At 36.0% G+C, this 19,129-nt stretch overlaps 2 protein-coding genes across 2 annotated transcripts; both read left to right on the forward strand.

The window, feature by feature from the left end:
- Positions 1-2,286: 2,286 nt before the first annotated feature.
- LOC109156746 (ubiquitin carboxyl-terminal hydrolase 12-like) lies at positions 2,287-16,261 on the forward strand. The gene is made up of 32 exons (XM_019304581.1): positions 2,287-2,539; positions 2,892-2,976; positions 3,075-3,222; positions 3,305-3,462; positions 5,939-6,204; positions 6,302-6,520; positions 6,608-6,716; positions 6,797-6,912; positions 7,197-7,295; positions 8,627-8,736; positions 8,878-8,952; positions 9,284-9,362; positions 9,477-9,623; positions 9,708-9,788; positions 9,870-9,989; positions 10,601-10,723; positions 11,366-11,443; positions 11,574-11,662; positions 11,765-11,873; positions 12,018-12,086; positions 12,180-12,290; positions 13,270-13,325; positions 13,417-13,594; positions 13,766-13,867; positions 13,945-14,016; positions 14,450-14,515; positions 14,666-14,731; positions 14,924-15,010; positions 15,099-15,215; positions 15,366-15,440; positions 15,598-15,684; positions 15,774-16,261. Exons 1-32 carry the CDS (start codon positions 2,510-2,512, stop codon positions 15,813-15,815), a joined length of 3,369 nt encoding a protein of 1,122 aa, XP_019160126.1. The 5' UTR covers positions 2,287-2,509; the 3' UTR covers positions 15,816-16,261.
- A 2,186-nt stretch (positions 16,262-18,447) lies between these two features.
- Positions 18,448-18,915, forward strand: LOC109156155. The gene has a single exon (XM_019304012.1). It carries the CDS (start codon positions 18,448-18,450, stop codon positions 18,913-18,915), a length of 468 nt encoding a protein of 155 aa, XP_019159557.1.
- Positions 18,916-19,129: the final 214 nt, after the last annotated feature.

The following is a 19,129-nucleotide window of genomic DNA, read 5'->3' on the forward strand; positions in this document are numbered from 1 at the left end:
ATTGTAATTAAGATTAAGAAAAGTGGGGTGTTACAGTGTCACCCTCTGTTTCTCTTAGTCGCTCCTCCATAGACTTAGCCGTTTGTTCTTCCCGAGTAGCGGCATCACCACTACGAGAAGCTTCAACCTTATCCGACCGTTCTCAACCTCGAGCTCGTCGGTGTCTGTGCGGTCGGTAAACTCCTCTACCTCATCGTCGTAATCAGCGTTCGAGGGGTTTTCACTGTCGGAGCTAGTCATGTATCCTTCAAAGAGGATAAGGGGTATTTAGCGTAAACCCGGGTAGCTTTTACCCCGGGCGAGCGTGCCGCAGGGCACATTAAGTTTAGCATATAAAGGAAAAACAAAACAAAGCGACAGTTGAAGAAGCTTACCGGTTGCCTAAGCCTTTGAGTGAAAAATCTTTGGAGATGTCCAAGTACAGCTGAAAAGATAGCTCGGAGGTGCCCGACCGCAAGAGCAAGAGAAGACGCATGAATGAAGTCTTGCGAGAGGGTTTATATAGGCCTTCGAGATGGCGAGAAAAGCGAACGTGTTTCAGAAGTCTGGTGCGGATCCCTAGGATAATTGAGCGATGGAGAAATGTGTCCCTATGTTCTCGATTGATCGATTGGAAAACCTTACGGTGAGCCTGCACCGTATGGAATCGGAGGCGACACTAATAACGTGACTATAATCCCGACCCCTTCCAAGTATTCGTTTGAGCCCGAGCCCTTTTTCAAAAAGCTTTCGTCAGGAACACGGGCTAGGGGGCTCTTGGTAGTCAAATATCTAGTTTTGTCCCTCGAGTAGAGTATCAAGTTTAGCGGTCGGTTCTAATATGCTTACACGTCAGTACCAGGAACCGACCGGTACCGAGCGATAAACAGTCGGTCGGCTAAAAGCCTGCACTCTACCCCGACCACAAACACGTGTAGGGTTTCCTTCGTTGTAGAATGCCACGCGTAGGGGTTTTCTCGGTTAGAACGCCCTCAATTGCATGGAAACCACGTGTCCAACATGCCGGGAGTTTGGAAACCGCCTCCTTGTCCCTATAAATACCCGCATTTATTGCGGGTAGGGGGGACTTTTGGAGACTTCTAGATAAAGGGATAACTTGCCGACCTGCTACCTTTCTATCCTGCCCTCCGAGAGTACACAACCTAGTAGTATAATACGTAGCACCGTATTTACACTATCAGGGGTGTTAGCGAACAGAGCTTTCGGCAAACTACTCGTGTTCGTGTTCGGTAAGCGTTCGTTTATGTTCGTTTATTAAGGTAAACGATCCATTAACAAACAAAAATTAGAGCTCGGTTAATAAATGAACAGAGCTTGAACAGTTGTATGCTCGTTTGCTAAGAGATCGTGAACAACCTCGTTTGTGTTCATTTAATAATGTTCGTGAACAAGCTCGTTTGTGTTCGTTTAATAATGTTCGTGAACAATCTCGTTTAGTGTTCGTTTAATAATGTTCGCGAACATGAGCGTAGATTATTTCTTGTTCACGAACGAATTGTGATCATGAACGAGTGTAGGTGTTTGGTTATTAAAAGTTCACGAACGTGCTCATGAACGTAAACCAACATGTTCGTGAACGTGTTTGTTAACGAACATGTTTGTGAAAATGTTTGTTAACATTAACGAACACGTTCATGAACGTGTTCGCGAATGTTGACAAACACGTTCGCGAGCGTGTTCGTTAACGTAAATGAACACGTTCGTGAACATGTTCGCGAACGTTAACAAACACTAATGAACGCTTAACAAACGAACACGAACATGATTTTCAAAAACCTTAACAAACGAACACGAACACAAAAATTCCAAAATTCTTAACAAACGAACACGAACAACCTTCGTTCGTTTATGTTCGATTCGTTAACATCCCTATTCGCAAAGAAGGGATTTTTGCAGAAATGTGGGACCCACTATTCAGCCTTGACATTCGCGCCGCACAGGCGTTGCTGTCACCACTGTGCCCATCGGGTGCATGCACTACACGCGTTTCTGTCGCTGTTTAGACTTTTTTCTTTTTTTAATCAACTTTATTTTATTATTTTTTTCTTATTTTTATTTCCTCCATCCCTTTTTTCCTACTCACACTTACAAAACATCTAAAAAATCTCAGCCCTTACCGCTGTTTAGTCTTGAAAAGGAGCCTTAGAAAACAGTTTCTTGCGTTTTGAGAACGGCAAGTTTCCCCAAGAAACAGAAGGCGTAGTGTAGTCACTCCTCGTGCCATTTTACGTTTCATACCCTCATTCGCTACTTCTAATCGCGTTGCGTAAAACGGGATTACAATTTACAATAGCGTACCTCTTAGCCCCTCACTCCCGAACAAGTTTCCCTTCCCCTAATCTACCCTCATCCTTTTCCATAATCCCCAGCATATCCCCGCCATCGACACACTCAGAAACCCAGAGTCTTCTTTCTCTCTCTCCACCTCAACTCGCTTCTCTCTTCACCGGAGAGCCTCCTCTTGCTATCCCTTTCAATTGTTGATCGGACCCTCAATTTCTCTTCCGTTATGACCATGCTGAATCATCAACCGTTGGATGTGAGTCTCTCTCTCTCCACTCTTCTGCCGCCCTTAATTTGTCTTTCATTTCGTAATACCTAGAATGGTAAGCACCTGCTTGTTCAGGTCGATACGTATAAGTATACATGCGCACAATTGGGGGTGGGGTGTGGGGAGGACATTGATCATGCTAGGGTTTTGGTGAGGGAGGTGATGATTCGGCTTCTCAAGTGGATTTAACGTCTTCGAGAATCGAAATGAGTTTTGATATATCAGTTTGGGCTAGGGTTTTTACTGGATCACACCTGGTCATGTGGTCTCATCTTCGTTTTATTGCCTCTGGCTTAAAGTTGCGATCCTTTCTGAATTTTTGCTTTCTTAAAAACTCTAGCAGCAGGAAGAGGAGATGCTTGTGCCGCACTCTGATGTAGTGGAGGGTCCTCAGCCACTAGTGGAAGGTCCTCAGCCCATGGAAGGTTGTTCTCTTAACACTCCCAATTGATGTCTCTTTCTGTGCACATGCACTGGTGTCTTAGATTAAGTTTGATTTTCTATTGGTTGATTTAATTAACAGTTACACCAACAGAGAGTGCTAATGCGGTGGAAAACCAAGCAGTAGATGAGCCACAGGCTTCTCGCTTCACATGGACAATTGAAAATTTTTCTAGGTTAAATGTGAAGAAGCTATACTCAGAGGTTTTTACTGTAGGTGGTTATAAATGGTAAGAAGTGATGATCACTTTGTTCTGGTCATTTGCTGTGTTAGAGAATTGGGTGATTAGTGGCTGACATTGGTTCTTGCAGGCGGGTGCTAATATTTCCAAAAGGAAACAATGTGGAATGCTTGTCAATGTATTTGGATGTGGCAGATTCAGCTACTTTACCATATGGGTGGAATAGATATGCCCAGTTCAGCTTAGCTGTTGTGAATCAAATTAATCCCAAGTATACTGTTAAAAAGGGTATTGTCTAGTGTTTGCCTCCATTACTTCTTCTGTAATTAGATTGTCTCTAATTAATTTTTTGTTAAAGTTTAGGGTACAAGTATATGCTTGTATTTATGTTCTAGGAAGACTGCTTGTGTTTTCATGTTTACTACTAGGCCTTTTGTCCCACAGGAAGAGACTATTCTTGCATACCCCTCCAGGCTCTATCTTCCTTGGTTTCTGTGTTTATATTTTTTAATGCATATAATGAAAATATTTTCTCGAGTGCATATTTTCCTGATTTCCTTAAAGTAATGATTCTTTGTACGAAGTATTTTTATTATACATTCAGATTAATAACTATTGTACTTGAGCACTACTGTTTCTGTGGCTATTGTCCAAGAAACTAAAATCTTTTTTAGATGAGTGCATCCAACTGTTTACTAATAAAAAAGCACCTGGATTGTGCTGCCAAAAGTTTTACTATCAGTTAATTCTGGAAGAAACTAATTATATCTGACCCTAGATACACACACACACAGATGGAGTATATTTTAAATTTTTAATACCAATGGATTAAAAGTGTACTGATAGTCATTTTCTCTTGTTTCTACCTAATGATCATGATTCTGCGACTTCTGACCTATACTAATAAAATAACATCATAGGCATGGTGGGAAAGAGTACTTTTGGTGCTCCTCTTGGATAGTTGGATGAGGTTAGATAAGATTTATCATTTGTCTTTTCCTAAAACTTTATTCTATCATAAGAAATATTTGTTATTTGTGCCTCTGCCTTGGGTTGTTTCTGTATTTCTATTATCTTCTTGGTGATACACTAATCATATTTTATATAGTAACTATCACATATTTGGAAATACTATTTAAAACATAATAGAGGCTTGGAGGAAAAGAACTTTGAGTCTTGTGTTGGATTGTTGGATAAGGGTGGATAAGATCTATCATTTGACTTTCCCTAAATTTAAACTCCATATTAACATTTGAATGTTGTTGCTTCCCATCTTTGCTTCTTGATGTAGCTTGTAAGAAGACTAGGATAATAACCATAAAATAAAAGATCAAAACTGACTACTGTGACAAGGTCCTGGTTTCCTTGAAATCTCATTTGCATTTTTGTGGTTAAACATTTGAACCCTAATAGTTTCATGAACTGAGATGATGATGAGCACAACTTTTTTTATTATAACTTGTTGCTTAAGCATGGTATACTGCTAAGTGTCCATGCAGGTGCAATTCATGTAAATTCTTTTCTTTGCAGAATAAGGTCTGATCTGCATGCAATCATTATATTGGGTATGATAAATTCAGGAGGTGTTTGGTCAGTAGGGATGGCAATGGGTTGGGAGCGACTACATCCACTACCTGACCCACCTTATACTTTCTTTACCTACCCCCACCCCACCCTTGACCTGCAGTGGGTGTACCTTTTCAAAACCCACCCCCACCCCATTTGATGTGGATACCCATCACTTTTTTTTTTTTTTTTTTTTTTTTTTTTTTTTTTTTTAAATCTTATTAATATATTTTTTTAAAAGCAATAGTATTTAAACTATTTATATGTATAATAAAATTCACTAGTTATATTAAAATATAAAATAATAAAAATATTAAAATATAATAACTAAATTGTTCATTTTTTCAAATAAACTTATTTATTTAGAAATGAAAAATTAAAATTTAAGGTGAGTTATAATTCTTGTAAAATTTTAGAAATAACTACAATACACACACACGCACACAATATATATATATATATATATATATATATATAAAACGGGGTGAGTTTGGTGGGGTTCTATGCTGGTTTTGTATACGAAACCTGAACCGGATCTATGCTGGGCTTCTTTGTGTGAATACTGGCAGATCAGATTGAAATTGCTATCCCTATGGTTAGAATCAAGTACTGAGTAATTGGAATGACTTTGTAAAATAGTCTCTTTGTTTGGTAATAAATGAGAATTGGAGTAAAAATAAGTAAAGAAATGAAAATAATACTCACACAAACATATTCAAATTCCACAACCAACACATTACACATGGAAAATAGCATTTTATTTATTTATTTATTTATTTTTCCTTTCGTATCTCTATTTTTGATTCAGAAGTCCAAAAGTTGGAGAGGGGGAAGATGATGACTTTTGTCATTTACTAAAATATTTGAATGCAAAAGTAGACAAACAAACAAGGTAATTGGAATCAATCCAATAGTGGGGTACAAAAGTTATGGTAGCTGCTCATTGACAGAGAATTACTAGTTTTTGCAGCTCTGAAGGAAGCTTTACCACTGAATTTCAAGAGACCATATTGTTAACATCAATTAGTACTTTGTACTGTTATTTGATCTTAGAAGCTTGATTAGGATAATAAGTTAATAAGCGTGCAAGGAAAATGAATAGATCTCCTTTGTGTCACCATCTTGTATAGATATTTAAATGGTCACTTGGATTTTTCCATCATACTTTATTTAGGATGGTGTTATTATGACTTTGCAGAGACGCAACACCAATTCAACCAAAGGGAAAGTGATTGGGGTTTTACATCGTTCATGCTTCTTAGTGAGCTTTATGACCCTGGCAAGGGATACCTTGTGAGCGATACTGTTGTAATTGAAGCTGATGTTGCTGTAAGGAAGGTCATTGATTATTGGTCATATGACTCAAAGAAGGAGACAGGTTACGTAGGGCTTAAGAACCAGGGAGCAACTTGTTACATGAATTCTCTCCTGCAAACTCTTTACCATATTCCCTACTTTCGGAAGGTCATAATGTGATCTTAATTATTAATCAGTTTAAATTTCATTTTCCTATTGATATTCTGGATTAGAATGCTTCTCATTTGTGATTGTGTTCTATCAGGCTGTGTATCACATGCCAACTACAGAGAATGATATGCCATCTGGGAGCATTCCTTTGGCTCTGCAGAGGTTGTTTTACAAGCTCCAGTATAGTGATACCAGTGTGGCTACAAAAGAACTGACAAAATCATTTGGATGGGACACGTATGATTCATTCATGCAGCATGATGTGCAAGAACTTAACAGGGTGTTGTGTGAAAAGCTTGAAGACAAGATGAAGGCATGACCTTTATTTTATTAAATAAAAATACGATCATAATCGACATACATCTGGTCAAACATTTTACCAATGGATTTGGTGGTCCAGGGTACCGTTGTAGAAGGGACAATACAGAAGTTATTTGAAGGGCACCATATGAATTACATAGAATGCATAAATGTGGACTTCAAATCAACAAGAAAAGAATCATTTTATGGTATTGCGTTTTGTTTCTCAAGTTGATCATGAAATCTTTGATACTTGCGATGTACTGAACTTTATTGTCCATTCTTGTAGATCTTCAGCTTGATGTTAAAGGCTGTCGGGATGTCTATGCTTCTTTTGACAAATATGTTGAAGTTGAACGTCTTGAAGGTGATAACAAGTACCATGCTGAAGAACATGGTTTACAGGTCAGTAATAGCTATAAAAATAATTATGAGCTTGTTATTGCCTAGAATCATTTAGAAACATTTTAATTTTTTCAATAGTTCTTGAGAGGTAACAATATCAGAAATTGAATTATTCTTATGGGTGGTTAGATGTCTTGAATTGAAAGAATGGTATTGCCATTTTCCATGCAGAAATCAAATTATTTTCTGTTCTATTTATATTTCCACATCTTTTCCAACTTGTATTCACTGATTAATTTCTTCCATGTTCACAGAAATATTGATTATTTCCACTCTGTTTTCAGGATGCTAAAAAGGGTGTACTATTTATTGATTTCCCTCCAGTTCTGCAGCTTCAGCTGAAGCGTTTTGAATATGATTTCATGCGAGATACAATGGTTAAGGTTGATATTAGGAAATTTTGTTATTTGTTCATTTTCCAATACATATTCAGTAATGTTATTTGGTGTAGCCCATCATTTTAATTTGTTCAAGGAAACCTATAGACTATGGTAACTTATTATTGCTATGACAAGAAATTATTTGTAATTTACCTTTGCAGTTAAATTGGTTAGGTTACTTGCTATAACATCAAATAGTAGTGCTTAAATCTTCTATTTCTCGTGTAGTATTTTAATTATTTTTTTAAGAGCATCACCAATAGTAGGAGATTTTTCTTGGTTTTTACATGTCCAAGTAGGAGGGAAGAGAAAAAAAAAAACAGAAAGCTGACAAAAAAAAACATAACACTGAGCAATCACGCACCCAGCTGGCACGTGTACTGCATGCGCCCAGCTGGGGGCGGATGTAGCCCAAACGCGCGGCTCAGGCAGCGTGCCTTCTCCATTTCTCTCAGCAAAGGGGCCCATAAAAAAACTAAACTTGCAGGATAGAAAAACCAACCAAAAAACCCTCCCCCATATTAGTTAAAAACCCATTTGGTGATTTTTGTTCTGCAAAAAACCAAGAAAGATGCATTGATGGGGATGCCCTAATAATCACCAAGAGTATATGCAATCTATTGAAGTATAGTTGATGCTTACTGCATCATGCATATGCATAAGAGATGAGATTGATCATAATTTATGCCTTGTTCACTCTGTTCTGCAGTAGGAAGCAGGACAGTGATGCAGTACCAATTTGGGGTCAACTTGGCTTGCAGTTTTGCAGCTAAAGAATGAGATGATTCGGGGTTGTTTATTACTGATTGGGACTTGTTTTCTGGCTGAAACAATGGGGAATTGGGTGGGATATAGACTATGATTTATGGTCATTTGCAAGTTTTGAACAGAGTGAGGAGGAAAATTCTAGGAATAAAGTACAGGGGTCCAACTTAAGAAATGGCTGACAACTTAACCTGTTAGAGTAGTGGGAATCCTAGGGGTGACTTGGTTCTTGGGATTCAGGAAGTTTACAATCCCTCCTCCAGCTCTCCCTTCAGCCCTTTCCCCAAACAACCAGAAAAAAAGGTGGGGGGGGGGGGGGGGGGGGGTAACAAATTTGGATTATGTTTGAACATTCCCAGTTTTTGGGATTGAATTAGTGAGTGCATTAACAAATTTTGGAACCAATCAACCTCTTAAATAGGAAACTACTATGAAAAGTAATTCAAACTTGTTATGCTTGCTTGAATGATTCACTTGGATTTTTCACATATAATTGAAGTTTGTTATCCTGCCACCTCCTAATGGTTTCATTCAAATGTGTTACTGAGTTATTGTGATGCTAATTGCAGATAAATGACCGCTATGAATTCCCTCTGGAGCTTGATCTTGATAGAGAAAATGGCAAATATTTGTCTCCAGAAGCAGATAGGAGTGTTCGCAACCTCTATACGCTTCACAGGTTTGTTTGCCTCCCTGGCCTTATCCCTTCTCTCTTTCTCTATCTGCTCACACAAACTCATCAAACTTTTTTTTTTTTCCTTGAGCTGTTAATATTTGTTCTTGAGATGCACAGCCCATCAATCTTTTTTTCATTTGACAGTGTCTTAGTTCATAGTGGTGGCGTGCATGGTGGACACTATTATGCTTTCATCAGGCCTACACTCTCTGATCAATGGTGCGCATCATATTCCTGAAATTTCCTTTACTTTTCCGCTCTGCCACTCAAGTATTGGTTTGTCTATGTATGTAATGAAGACTATAATTATGCGTCAAATTTGTCTGATTTTAGTGCTGCACATGTTTTAATGATTTTAATAATGCTTGCTTTTGTACTATTCCATCTTCTATAACGCCTCATATTTCATCTGTATGTGTACCTCTTCTCTATGACAATCCTTATCTATTTGATGTATGTGAATAATTGTTAGCTATTAAAATCTGAAGCAAGTTTTCTTGAGTTTTCTAATCATCAAATATTCAAATCTGACCATTTGATTATCTTATAGGTATAAATTTGATGATGAACGGGTCACCAAAGAAGATATTAAGAGGGCATTAGAGGAGCAGTATGGTGGTGAGGAGGAGGTAACATTATTAATAAAAGCAGTTATCCTGCTTTTTTATTACTTGTCAAAAAAGAAATTTATCCTGCTTATTTTCCATTCTGATTTCTGACTTGTTCTTTGCTATGTGAAATAGTTGCCACAGACAAATCCAGGCTTCAACAACACTCCATTCAAATTTACAAAATACTCAAATGCTTACATGCTTGTTTATATACGTGAGAGTGACAAGGATAAGATAATTTGTGATGTGGATGAGCATGATATAGCAGAACACCTTAGGGTAGGTTATGTTATTTCATACTTGGAAGTAGATTAATTATTTTTGTATGAACTTCGGTTAATAATGGTTGTGTTCTTATTCCAGATAAGGTTGAAGAAAGAGCAAGAAGAGAAGGAGGATAAGAGACGATATAAAGCACAGGCCCACCTTTATACTATTATCAAGGTTTTCTTAAAATTGATATAATTTAAATGACATTGATATTGTTTCCCCAAAAATGTTCATTAAAGCCACTAATACATGTAGGTTGCCCGTGATGAGGATCTAAGAGAACAGATTGGTAAGGAGATATATTTTGATCTCGTTGATCATGACAAAGTTCATAGCTTCCGGATTCAGAAACAGATGCCTTTTAACCTTTTCAAGGTACTGTTTCATCTTTGTTTTCCTAAATTCATACAGTATATTTTAAAAACAGATGCCTTTTAACCTAATTCATATATTTCCTCCATTAAATTAAAGCAACCAAACACATGCAAAATGTGAATTGAGTAGCTAGATGTGATGGCCCACTCAAGAACTGTACGTACAAAATCCAAGATAGATGTATATATTAATCTTTCATAGTAATACCAGTTGGTTGTTAAATGATAAAATGAACAAAGTTAAATAAATATATTATGAATTCCATTTTCTTTTTTGTTGGCAATGTTATATGGATTTTGGCAAGTATGAGCTTTCTTTGTGTGTATGTGTAGTCAATGTTCTAGCTAAATTGGCTAAGTTTGGAATCTGAACCAGAGAGAGGGAAACAATGCATGATTTCTTTCTCCTCTCTGTTTGCTTTGGCTTGTTTGGAACAAAATTTGTTGGGCATCAAATTCCTTTGAATAAATTCAAAGTCCTTTTTGTGTGTACCCTTTTCTTTTGGTTACATCGGGGAATGCCTAACATGTCTCCATCTTTAATTTATTTTTGGAGAGGCTTGAACTTGAATAGCTTTTGGAACTTGGCTAACTTATCCATGAAAAATGCAGGAAGAGGTTGCCAAAGAGCTTGGTATACCTGTACAGTTTCAGCGGTTTTGGATATGGGCAAAGCGACAAAACCACACATATCGCCCAAATCGCCCTTTGACTCCACAAGAGGAGTTACAATCAGTGAGTTTCCCTGTTTTTTTTTTTTTTTTTTTTTTGTTTTTTTTTTTTTGTTTTAAATAAATTTATTTGAATTGATCCAATTTGTTCTACATAATCCTTCGCTGTTGACTTTTGTTGTTTGGATGACATCTGTGCAATGTATGTAAGGTAATTGTCTTTTGTGAATACAATAGTAGCTACTTTGTGGCTATTGTAAAAATAGTTTACACTGGCCAAAAGAGAAGATATTTTCTTGATGTTTCATGTTTGGAATCAAAGGTTTATCTAGCTATTTTGTGTATTATTTTATAGCTTTATTTTCTAAGCTGGGCAAGCTTTTGTTCTAAGCTGACAGCTGTCAACCACTTGGTTTACATTGACAGGTAGCGAAAGGATTGGGCTCATTACCACACTTCCCAATAATTCAACATCTAAACAACATAAAAATACGATATCCTATTATTTTTTGTGCCTACTTGTGCAAAAACATATTTTTAATGAAACACATTAGTACCAAGCCAGTATTTTACCATAATTGTCATATCCGAAGTCAAACAAAATATTCAGTGATAAATAGACGGTGGCAAGCTATAATATATTATGTCTCTTGCAACTAAATGGTAAGCTTTGTAATATTTCATCGTATGTATTTTGCAAGTGCAGGTTGGGCAGCTGAGAGAAGTTTCCAACAAGACCAATAATGCAGAGCTTAAATTATTCTTGGAAGTAGAATTTGGGCCGGTAAATTTCTAGGTCATCTTGAAGACAATTTATCATTTTCTTTTCACTGGGCAATGGTATTAATGTTGACTGTGTTGCTGCTTTTGTTTCTGTTATTTGTTACAAAAAAAAAAAAAAAAAAAAAAAAAAGGATCTGCATCCCATTCCTCCACCTGACAAAAGTAAAGAAGAGATACTTCTTTTCTTTAAGCTTTATGATCCTGAAAAAGAACAACTTCGGTAAGTTGCTCCCTTTAAGATAAAAAGCTTCTCAATTATTTTTAGCAGGAGGATTTTTGTTTGTTTATTTTTCTTTAAAGTTTGATTTATTTTGTTTTTTAGTTTTGTTGGTCGGCTTTTTGTGAAGAGTATTGGTAAACCAATTGAGATATTAACAAAGCTGAATGAACTGGCTGGGTTTGCTCCTGATCAGGAAATTGAACTATTTGAGGTTTGTGCTATCAGTACCTTTTCTTGTATTGTTGTGATCATTTACTTGTTAAAATAAGGTACTTGATGCATAGTATACATTCGGCATCTGAAATACTCATTTATACCTTTATTCTTTATTTATTTGTTTCTGATCTTCTGTTAGGAAATCAAATTCGAGCCTTCTGTCATGTGTGAACGTCTTGACAAAAGGGCTTCATTTCGGATCAGCCAGGTCTGCACTTTAGTTCATTGCTTTTCCTTGGGACCTTTTTAACCTTGGGTTAACTCCACATTTTGATCTTTAGATTCTTTATTCTTATGACAGATTGAAGATGGTGATATTATTTGCTTTCAAAAGAGACCTTCCCCTGAAATTGAGGAGCAACTCAGATATCCAGATGTTCCTTCATTTTTGGAATATGTGAAAAATCGCCAGGTATTGATATCTCGGCTTTTGTATTATTTAGATCTAGTTATTTCCATGCTGCCCATGCATAAATGTGATTTGCTTATCTTATTTGTTCTAATGTTTTTAATAATTTAGTAGATGGTTGGGCTTTCTTGTGGTAACCAAGTGCTCAGCTGTTGACTATTTGGTCATAAGTTAACCTCTAGAAATATTGTCATCTATGTGGTCTTTATTCTCCATAGCCTAGTGCCTACATAATTTGTGAGCCTTACACATTGGGCCTTTGTTTCCAATAATATTACAGATGCTCATTGGGAAATGGTGCATGATGGATGCTTATTTTGTGTTTGTATGGGAAACTGGGCATTAATATTTTTTAAATATCTGTGTTCCCTTGTTATATGCTCATGCCATGGGCAAGAAAAACACCAAAGAAACGAATGAAAAGAAAAAGGAAACGCTGGGTTTGCTTGAGACCCAAAACTCCCTTAGTCCCTTCTTTGGGATTAAGTTTCTGCTTTTTCATTCTTCCAGATAGGGCTGATTACAAGGATTCCTAAACTAAGCATAATTAATTATTTGGTAGTTTCCAAATAACTAAATTGGCTAAACTAATTCGAAGACTAAGATTAATAAACTAAATAATTATTTAGTAGCTTCTAAATAACTAAATTAAGTAATAGGCTAAACAACTATTTAGTAGTTTCTTAATATCTAAACTATGTAATGTAATTTTAGTAAAATAATACTTCTTTAATCATAACAGCTTCCTAAATGATCATAGCCCCAGCAATCCCAGCATGTGTCCATCCCTAATGAAGAACTGACCTTGAAAATAAACGAAGTTGTATAATGCTAGGGAACTGATATGAATTTTGAAATGGTAAAGCCCAATGCTGAAAATGTGATTGGAGTCCCTCCCTTTTTGAAGTTTTGGTAGCTTTTGAAAGTTAAAATTGGCAAAACAGAACTTACAATGCCATTCTCTCAAATTTCATGTTTACAGCTCGTCCATTTTCGGTCTTTGGAGAGACCCAAGGAGGATGATTTTTGTCTGGAGTTGTGAGTACATTTCTATCATTCTTCTAGATTGACAGTGAGGTATTTATTTGCTTATAAGAGTTTTAACCAATTTTTAATCATTAATTTTCAGAGCAAAAAATCATACTTATGATGATGTTGTGGAGAGAGTAGCTCAACGCCTTGGTTTAAATGATCCCTCCAAAATTAGACTTACCCCACACAACTGCTATTCTCAGCAACCCAAGCCTAATCCTATCAAATACCGATCTGTTGATCATTTGGTTGACATGCTAGTCCACTACAATCAGGTGAGTATGACTTGAAATGATCTTTGCCAATAGAGGAATAATAATTAGGGCACTAATCTTGCTGGGTTTGTGGTTTGCAAGGTTATATTTACCCATGAGTTAGTAGCAACCTTATTAGCTAGCATGAAACCTGATCACAATGAGTTAACATTTTTTGCTTTCTTGTTGTAGATTTCTGATATTTTGTATTATGAAGTTCTGGACATTCCTCTACCAGAGTTGCAGTGTCTCAAGACACTCAAAGTTGCGTTTCACCATGCCTCAAAGGATGAGGTGTGTCTTAAATGTCCAACAGCTAATTTCTCACTCAGAAAACGTTCTATAGCATCGTAATGTTTTGTTGTTTGCAGGTTGTAATTACCAATGTTAGATTGCCAAAACAGAGTACTGTAGGAGATGTGCTTAATGAAATCAAGGGAAAGGTATGCAGCAGTATTATATCAATTTTCAAAAGAAAAGTTTTAAATGTAAAGGGAAGTCAGTATCTTTGCAATTTTCTTCTTGTCATTCCCGTTAATGAGAGATTCTTTTTCCTTCAGTGGGATAATATTGTTTTGTATTGCTGCCATCCCAATTGTTCTCATTACTAAAGCATTGTAGATGCAAGCAGTTTGACCTTCCACCCTAACTTAGAGTTGGTTTGTTGTGTAAAACTGAAGCAAGTATTCTGCAGTCTCACCTCTGTACTTTGTCTTGCCCTCCCTTCTCCTTTTTCTATTATAAATGAAAGAAAAAGAAGCACAAGGGTTGTACTAGTGTTATACTCCTATACCTGCATATATACATTTTATCTTACTATGGTGGCTCCTTTAATAATGGTTGACTATGTATTTGCTATTATGTATGGTGAAACAGGTAGAGTTGTCTCATCCTAATGCCGAACTTAGATTGCTTGAAGTTTTCTATCACAAAATCTATAAGGTGAGGAATTCACTGTGGTGTAAATACAAATTTTGTCAAAAATCTTTATGAGAAATTGACTTTCTAGTGTCTTGCCTCATAAAGTTAGTTATCTTGGATCTCGTTATGTTTCTCCATTTGTGTTTGAAATCAGATTTTTCTCATCTGCAGATCTTCCCTCCCAATGAAAAAATTGAGAATATAAATGATCAGTACTGGACGCTGCGTGCTGAGGAGGTGAGATATCTATGGTTGTTCACTTTGCTTTCTCTCCATTCATTACTACTATATAGCATTACTGGTTATTGCTGATGCGCAATGGTTATGTGCTTTAGGAATTTTAGTGCATGCCATATATTCTATCGTTCATGCAATGCCATCTTTCTCTGCTTGTTTTGTATGGTGTACTATTGTTGTTATTTCCATCAGATACCAGAAGAGGAGAAAAACATTGGTCCTCATGATCGCTTAGTTCATGTTTACCACTTCACAAAAGAGACATCTCAGAACCAACTGGTAGGAAACATTATTACTTTTTATTTATTTATTTTTTATTCTCATTTCAAAATTGTGTTGTGTAAAAAATTGCATTGTTTTCCAACAGCAAGTCCAAAATTTTGGTGAGCCTTTCTTTTTGGTCATCCATGAAGGTGAGACATTAGCCGAAATTAAGGTCCGCATTCAAAAAAAATTGCAGGTTCCTGAAGAGGAATTCTCCAAGGTACAATCTCTTCTGTATACTTGCTCTCCGCAGCATAAGTTACACTCCAATAATTGTTGGACATATTCATCTTGTATACTGCGTATCTTTTTGGTTTTGATATTTCAAATCCCAATCATTGACCTAGCTTCTCTACTGTGTTATGAACAGTGGAAGTTTGCATTTTTATCACTGGGGCGTCCAGAATATCTTCAGGACGCGGACATTGTATCCAGCCGTTTTCAGGTGATGGTTACAGTTTGTTTTGTTTGTATTCTCTTTCTTGATGAAAGTTTCCTCTTTGATAGATTTGTTTAAAATGACTTGTCATCATGTTTAGCTATTCATTTTTTGGCGACCACGGTTGACTACATCTGATAGCACATTATTGATTTTTATCCAGAGACGAGATGTATATGGTGCATGGGAGCAGTACCTTGGTTTGGAGCACTCTGATAATACACCAAAGAGAGCTTATGCAGCTAGTCAGGTAATGCATGCTTTCCCAGTCATTTGCGAAGATTAGTTTATGGGCTTTGGACAGCTGTCTGATTTGGTTTGATGTTTGGGTGATTGCAGAACCGTCACACATTTGAAAAGCCTGTTAAAATATATAATTAAGCTAGAGCTTACAATGTACAAGCAGCTAGCTATCTAAGACATGCCATGCCATGCCATGCCAATGGGGGCTTTAAAGCTTTCTTCAGCTGAAAGGAAAATGTAAAATGTTGTGAGCTTGGGAACAAGGCAGAGGGAGTACTATCTTGTACAAGTTTCCCCTTCTCTTTTGTCTATTATTATTTTTTTTGTAATACGCTTCTTAATTTCTGGTCGTTTGATTTTATTCATGTCCCTTGCTGACTTAGCTGCATATTCCTCAAGTATCATCGGGTCGTAGGCTGATTGGGGAAGGGATGATGTTTCCTTTCTTTCCCCACCCCCACCCTTGTGGGTCTGTCTGTCTGCCATAGATTGTAGATGTCTTTTAAAATTAGTTTGTGTAGTTATATTGCATAGAAAGATTTTGTTTCAAGGTAATGTATAGTCTGGATGGATTCTTGTACTCATGTTTTTTGTTTTCTCCTAAATTTCTTCTTCTATTCCCAAGTTTTCTTGAGGAATGAATGCGCTGGCTGGCTGGCTGGCTGGCTTGTAAACACCAAATTATAAGAGATTTCGCTAATATTTTACTCAACTCCAATGTTGTCTTAAAGCTATTGATTGCATTTTTTTTTTTTTTTTTTTTACAGGTGATATTTAGTAGTCATTTATATTCAACTCTAAACTAATTCTAATTTCATAATTTGTTTGAAAACAAGAAATTAAAAAATTGTTGTGTAGGTAGGGGATTATGAGTTTGTGATTGTGATAGAGAGACGAGACAAGTTAAAGGCAGGGAGGGGATTTATTTGCATTGCACATTGTTTTTGTTGGCCGTTTCATTGCACGTGTAACATGAAACATCTTTTCCCCTCGCGACTCAAGTAATGAACCTTCTTTGTCTCAGACGTTAACGATCATTATATTCACTCAATCCATGAATTGAATGTTCATGTCCTCTACCTGGCATCAAACGTCAGAGGAGAGACAAGTCCATTCAAAATAAGACCAAAAAAAAAAAATTATAACAGTCTAATCTTAAGATAGAAGTAAAGATGCAAGTGGAGAGCTTTTTCAAGTCTAAAGAGGTAAAATTAAAGTCATTCAAGACTGTATTGATTTTATCTTACTAGGACTATGTGGTCTAATGGTATCTGGGTTGGACTTCCAATTGGAAGATTATGAGTTCAAGCCTCAGTGGAGGCGTTATTGGTTCTTTGTGTTTCAGTAGGTTGAGAAAGTATATGAACAGATACTACAATGTAATAGAGCCAGTAACTCTAAAAAAAAAAGTATTGATTTTATCTTAAATAAAAAATAAAAGTACAAGGTACATAAAGATGTCAGTTAACCTTACACTATATTTATAAATTCATGAGAAGAAAAATAAAATTAAAATGACATTTAAATATCATTTTTTTTTTAAAAAAATGATAGTATTAATATGAACTTTCAATCATTTAAAACCCTAGCTACTATCACTAACTCAACTTTGCCCTAGATCAGACCCTAGGGCATCCGTAATTAGTTGCAACTTGGCTAACTTTCGTTATTCTTTTTGAAAATTTGATTTATGCATTTGAATATTAAAAGCGTTCAACATAAAAAGCCAACCCTACGTGCATTAATTCAGAGCTAAAATCATGTTTCAAAAACAATGAATGTTGTACTGATTGCCTATTTCAAATTCCATCTCTTTCCTCACAAGCAAAGTTAAGTGCGTAAGTGGAAGAGGCCGCCAAAAAACTAATTTACAATATAATTACTTATCCATTTATCAAATACTAAAATATTTCACCAAGGCTAACTTTTTTTGTTCTTTTGAACAAATCTCATACAATAGTTTTAGGAAAAAAAGAAAAACAGAAAGATTTTTTTTTTTTTAATTGTCTTGTAATGCATACCAGCCCACCACCTCAACATCTCAAAATCAAGCAACCACTCAAAAATCTAAAAAAACCCGACGTCGTCAACCAATTATAAAAAAAATAAAAAAGAAATTAGTTAAACTATACGACGTTGATTATATAAATAACCGAGATCGTATAGTGTTTTTTTGTTTTTTTTATTAAAATTATTTACGACGTCGATTTTTATGAGAAACCGACGTGAAAAGTTTTATTTTTCTTAATTTTAAATTTATTTAATGTTTTGAGTTTTGATGTCGGTTAACTAAAAAATCAACGTTATATATTCGACGTTGTATGTTATTTCTGTAATAGTCTATATATATATATATATATATATATATATATATATATATATATTAGCAATTATATTTAATGGAAGAATGCACGGCTCCCAGCCCATTGCTGAAGAAAGCAAAAATGAGGGAAATATAATTAAAAAATAAGTGTTAAAGCTACAACTAATTTAAGATGCAGGAAGAACATGATATGATTATGCAGTACCAGAAACCATATTAGAAATTTTAAATCAAAGCTTTAAGCAAACAGAATGATGATTATTATATGATTTATGTCTAACCTAATAAGTATACTCTACTAATTACTCATGATTGCCACACCAATGGGTTCAGTAATAGATTATCAACTTTCACATCTATTATATTCTCACATAAGAGCCAGAAATTTCTAGCAAAATCTGTTCCTATATTTTTTTTTCCTCTTCTCTCGGGTTTTATTCTACTTCCATGGCCATTCCTGTTACACCCATTATTCAATTAATTGTTCCTGCCAATTTTTCCATCCGACTCACAACCTCAAATTATTGGGTTTGGCAAAAACCAATCCAATCGGCATTGATTGGTCTTGCCCTTGAAGGTTACATCGATGGCACGACAACGGCTCCATCAAAATATGTTGATGCTACTCAAACCACTTTGAATCCAGCCTATCTTGCTTGGTACATGCAAGATCTTGTTATTTTGAATGCCATCCTCGGTAGTTGCACCGGCTCTATTCAACCAACTATCTCTTATGCTTTGACATCAAAAGCAGCTTGGGATCGCTTGAAGGAAAGCTTTGCTAGCCCATGTCGCACTCGGATTGTTTCGCTAAAGTCAAAATTAGCATCCTGTAATTTTGCATATTCTCAATATAAGAATATTGATTTAGTTTCTGGCAACTGGAATACTGGACTGACTAACTCAGATACTTAATCGACCAGTCATCCAGATAGAAAGCAGATTAATTTAAAGCGAAAGACTAAGGCAGAAAGTAAATCAACACATATGTTTGTTTACCCAGTTCGATACAGTGTGTATCTACATCTGGGGGACGATCACCGAGGCGTCCAATCCACTAAATCATAATCCAATGTACAAAGGTAGAGAAACAATAATCTCACCCAAGTGCCCCACACAAGGTCAGTAC

The sequence above is a fragment of the Ipomoea nil genome, unplaced genomic scaffold (assembly GCF_001879475.1).
Source record: "Ipomoea nil cultivar Tokyo-kokei standard unplaced genomic scaffold, Asagao_1.1 scaffold0276, whole genome shotgun sequence".
NCBI classification, from domain to species: Eukaryota; Viridiplantae; Streptophyta; class Magnoliopsida; order Solanales; family Convolvulaceae; genus Ipomoea; species Ipomoea nil.

Bases quoted from the DNA above. Each gene is read 5' to 3' on its own strand.
- LOC109156155 (XM_019304012.1), top strand. From the start codon at position 18,448: ATGGCCATTCCTGTTACACCCATTATTCAATTAATTGTTCCTGCCAAT.
- LOC109156746 (XM_019304581.1), top strand. From the start codon at position 2,510: ATGACCATGCTGAATCATCAACCGTTGGAT. The intron at 9,363-9,476 runs GTAACATTATTA...TATGTGAAATAG, and splicing joins AGTATGGTGGTGAGGAGGAG to TTGCCACAGACAAATCCAGG. The intron at 14,017-14,449 runs GTATGCAGCAGT...ATGGTGAAACAG, and splicing joins TTAATGAAATCAAGGGAAAG to GTAGAGTTGTCTCATCCTAA.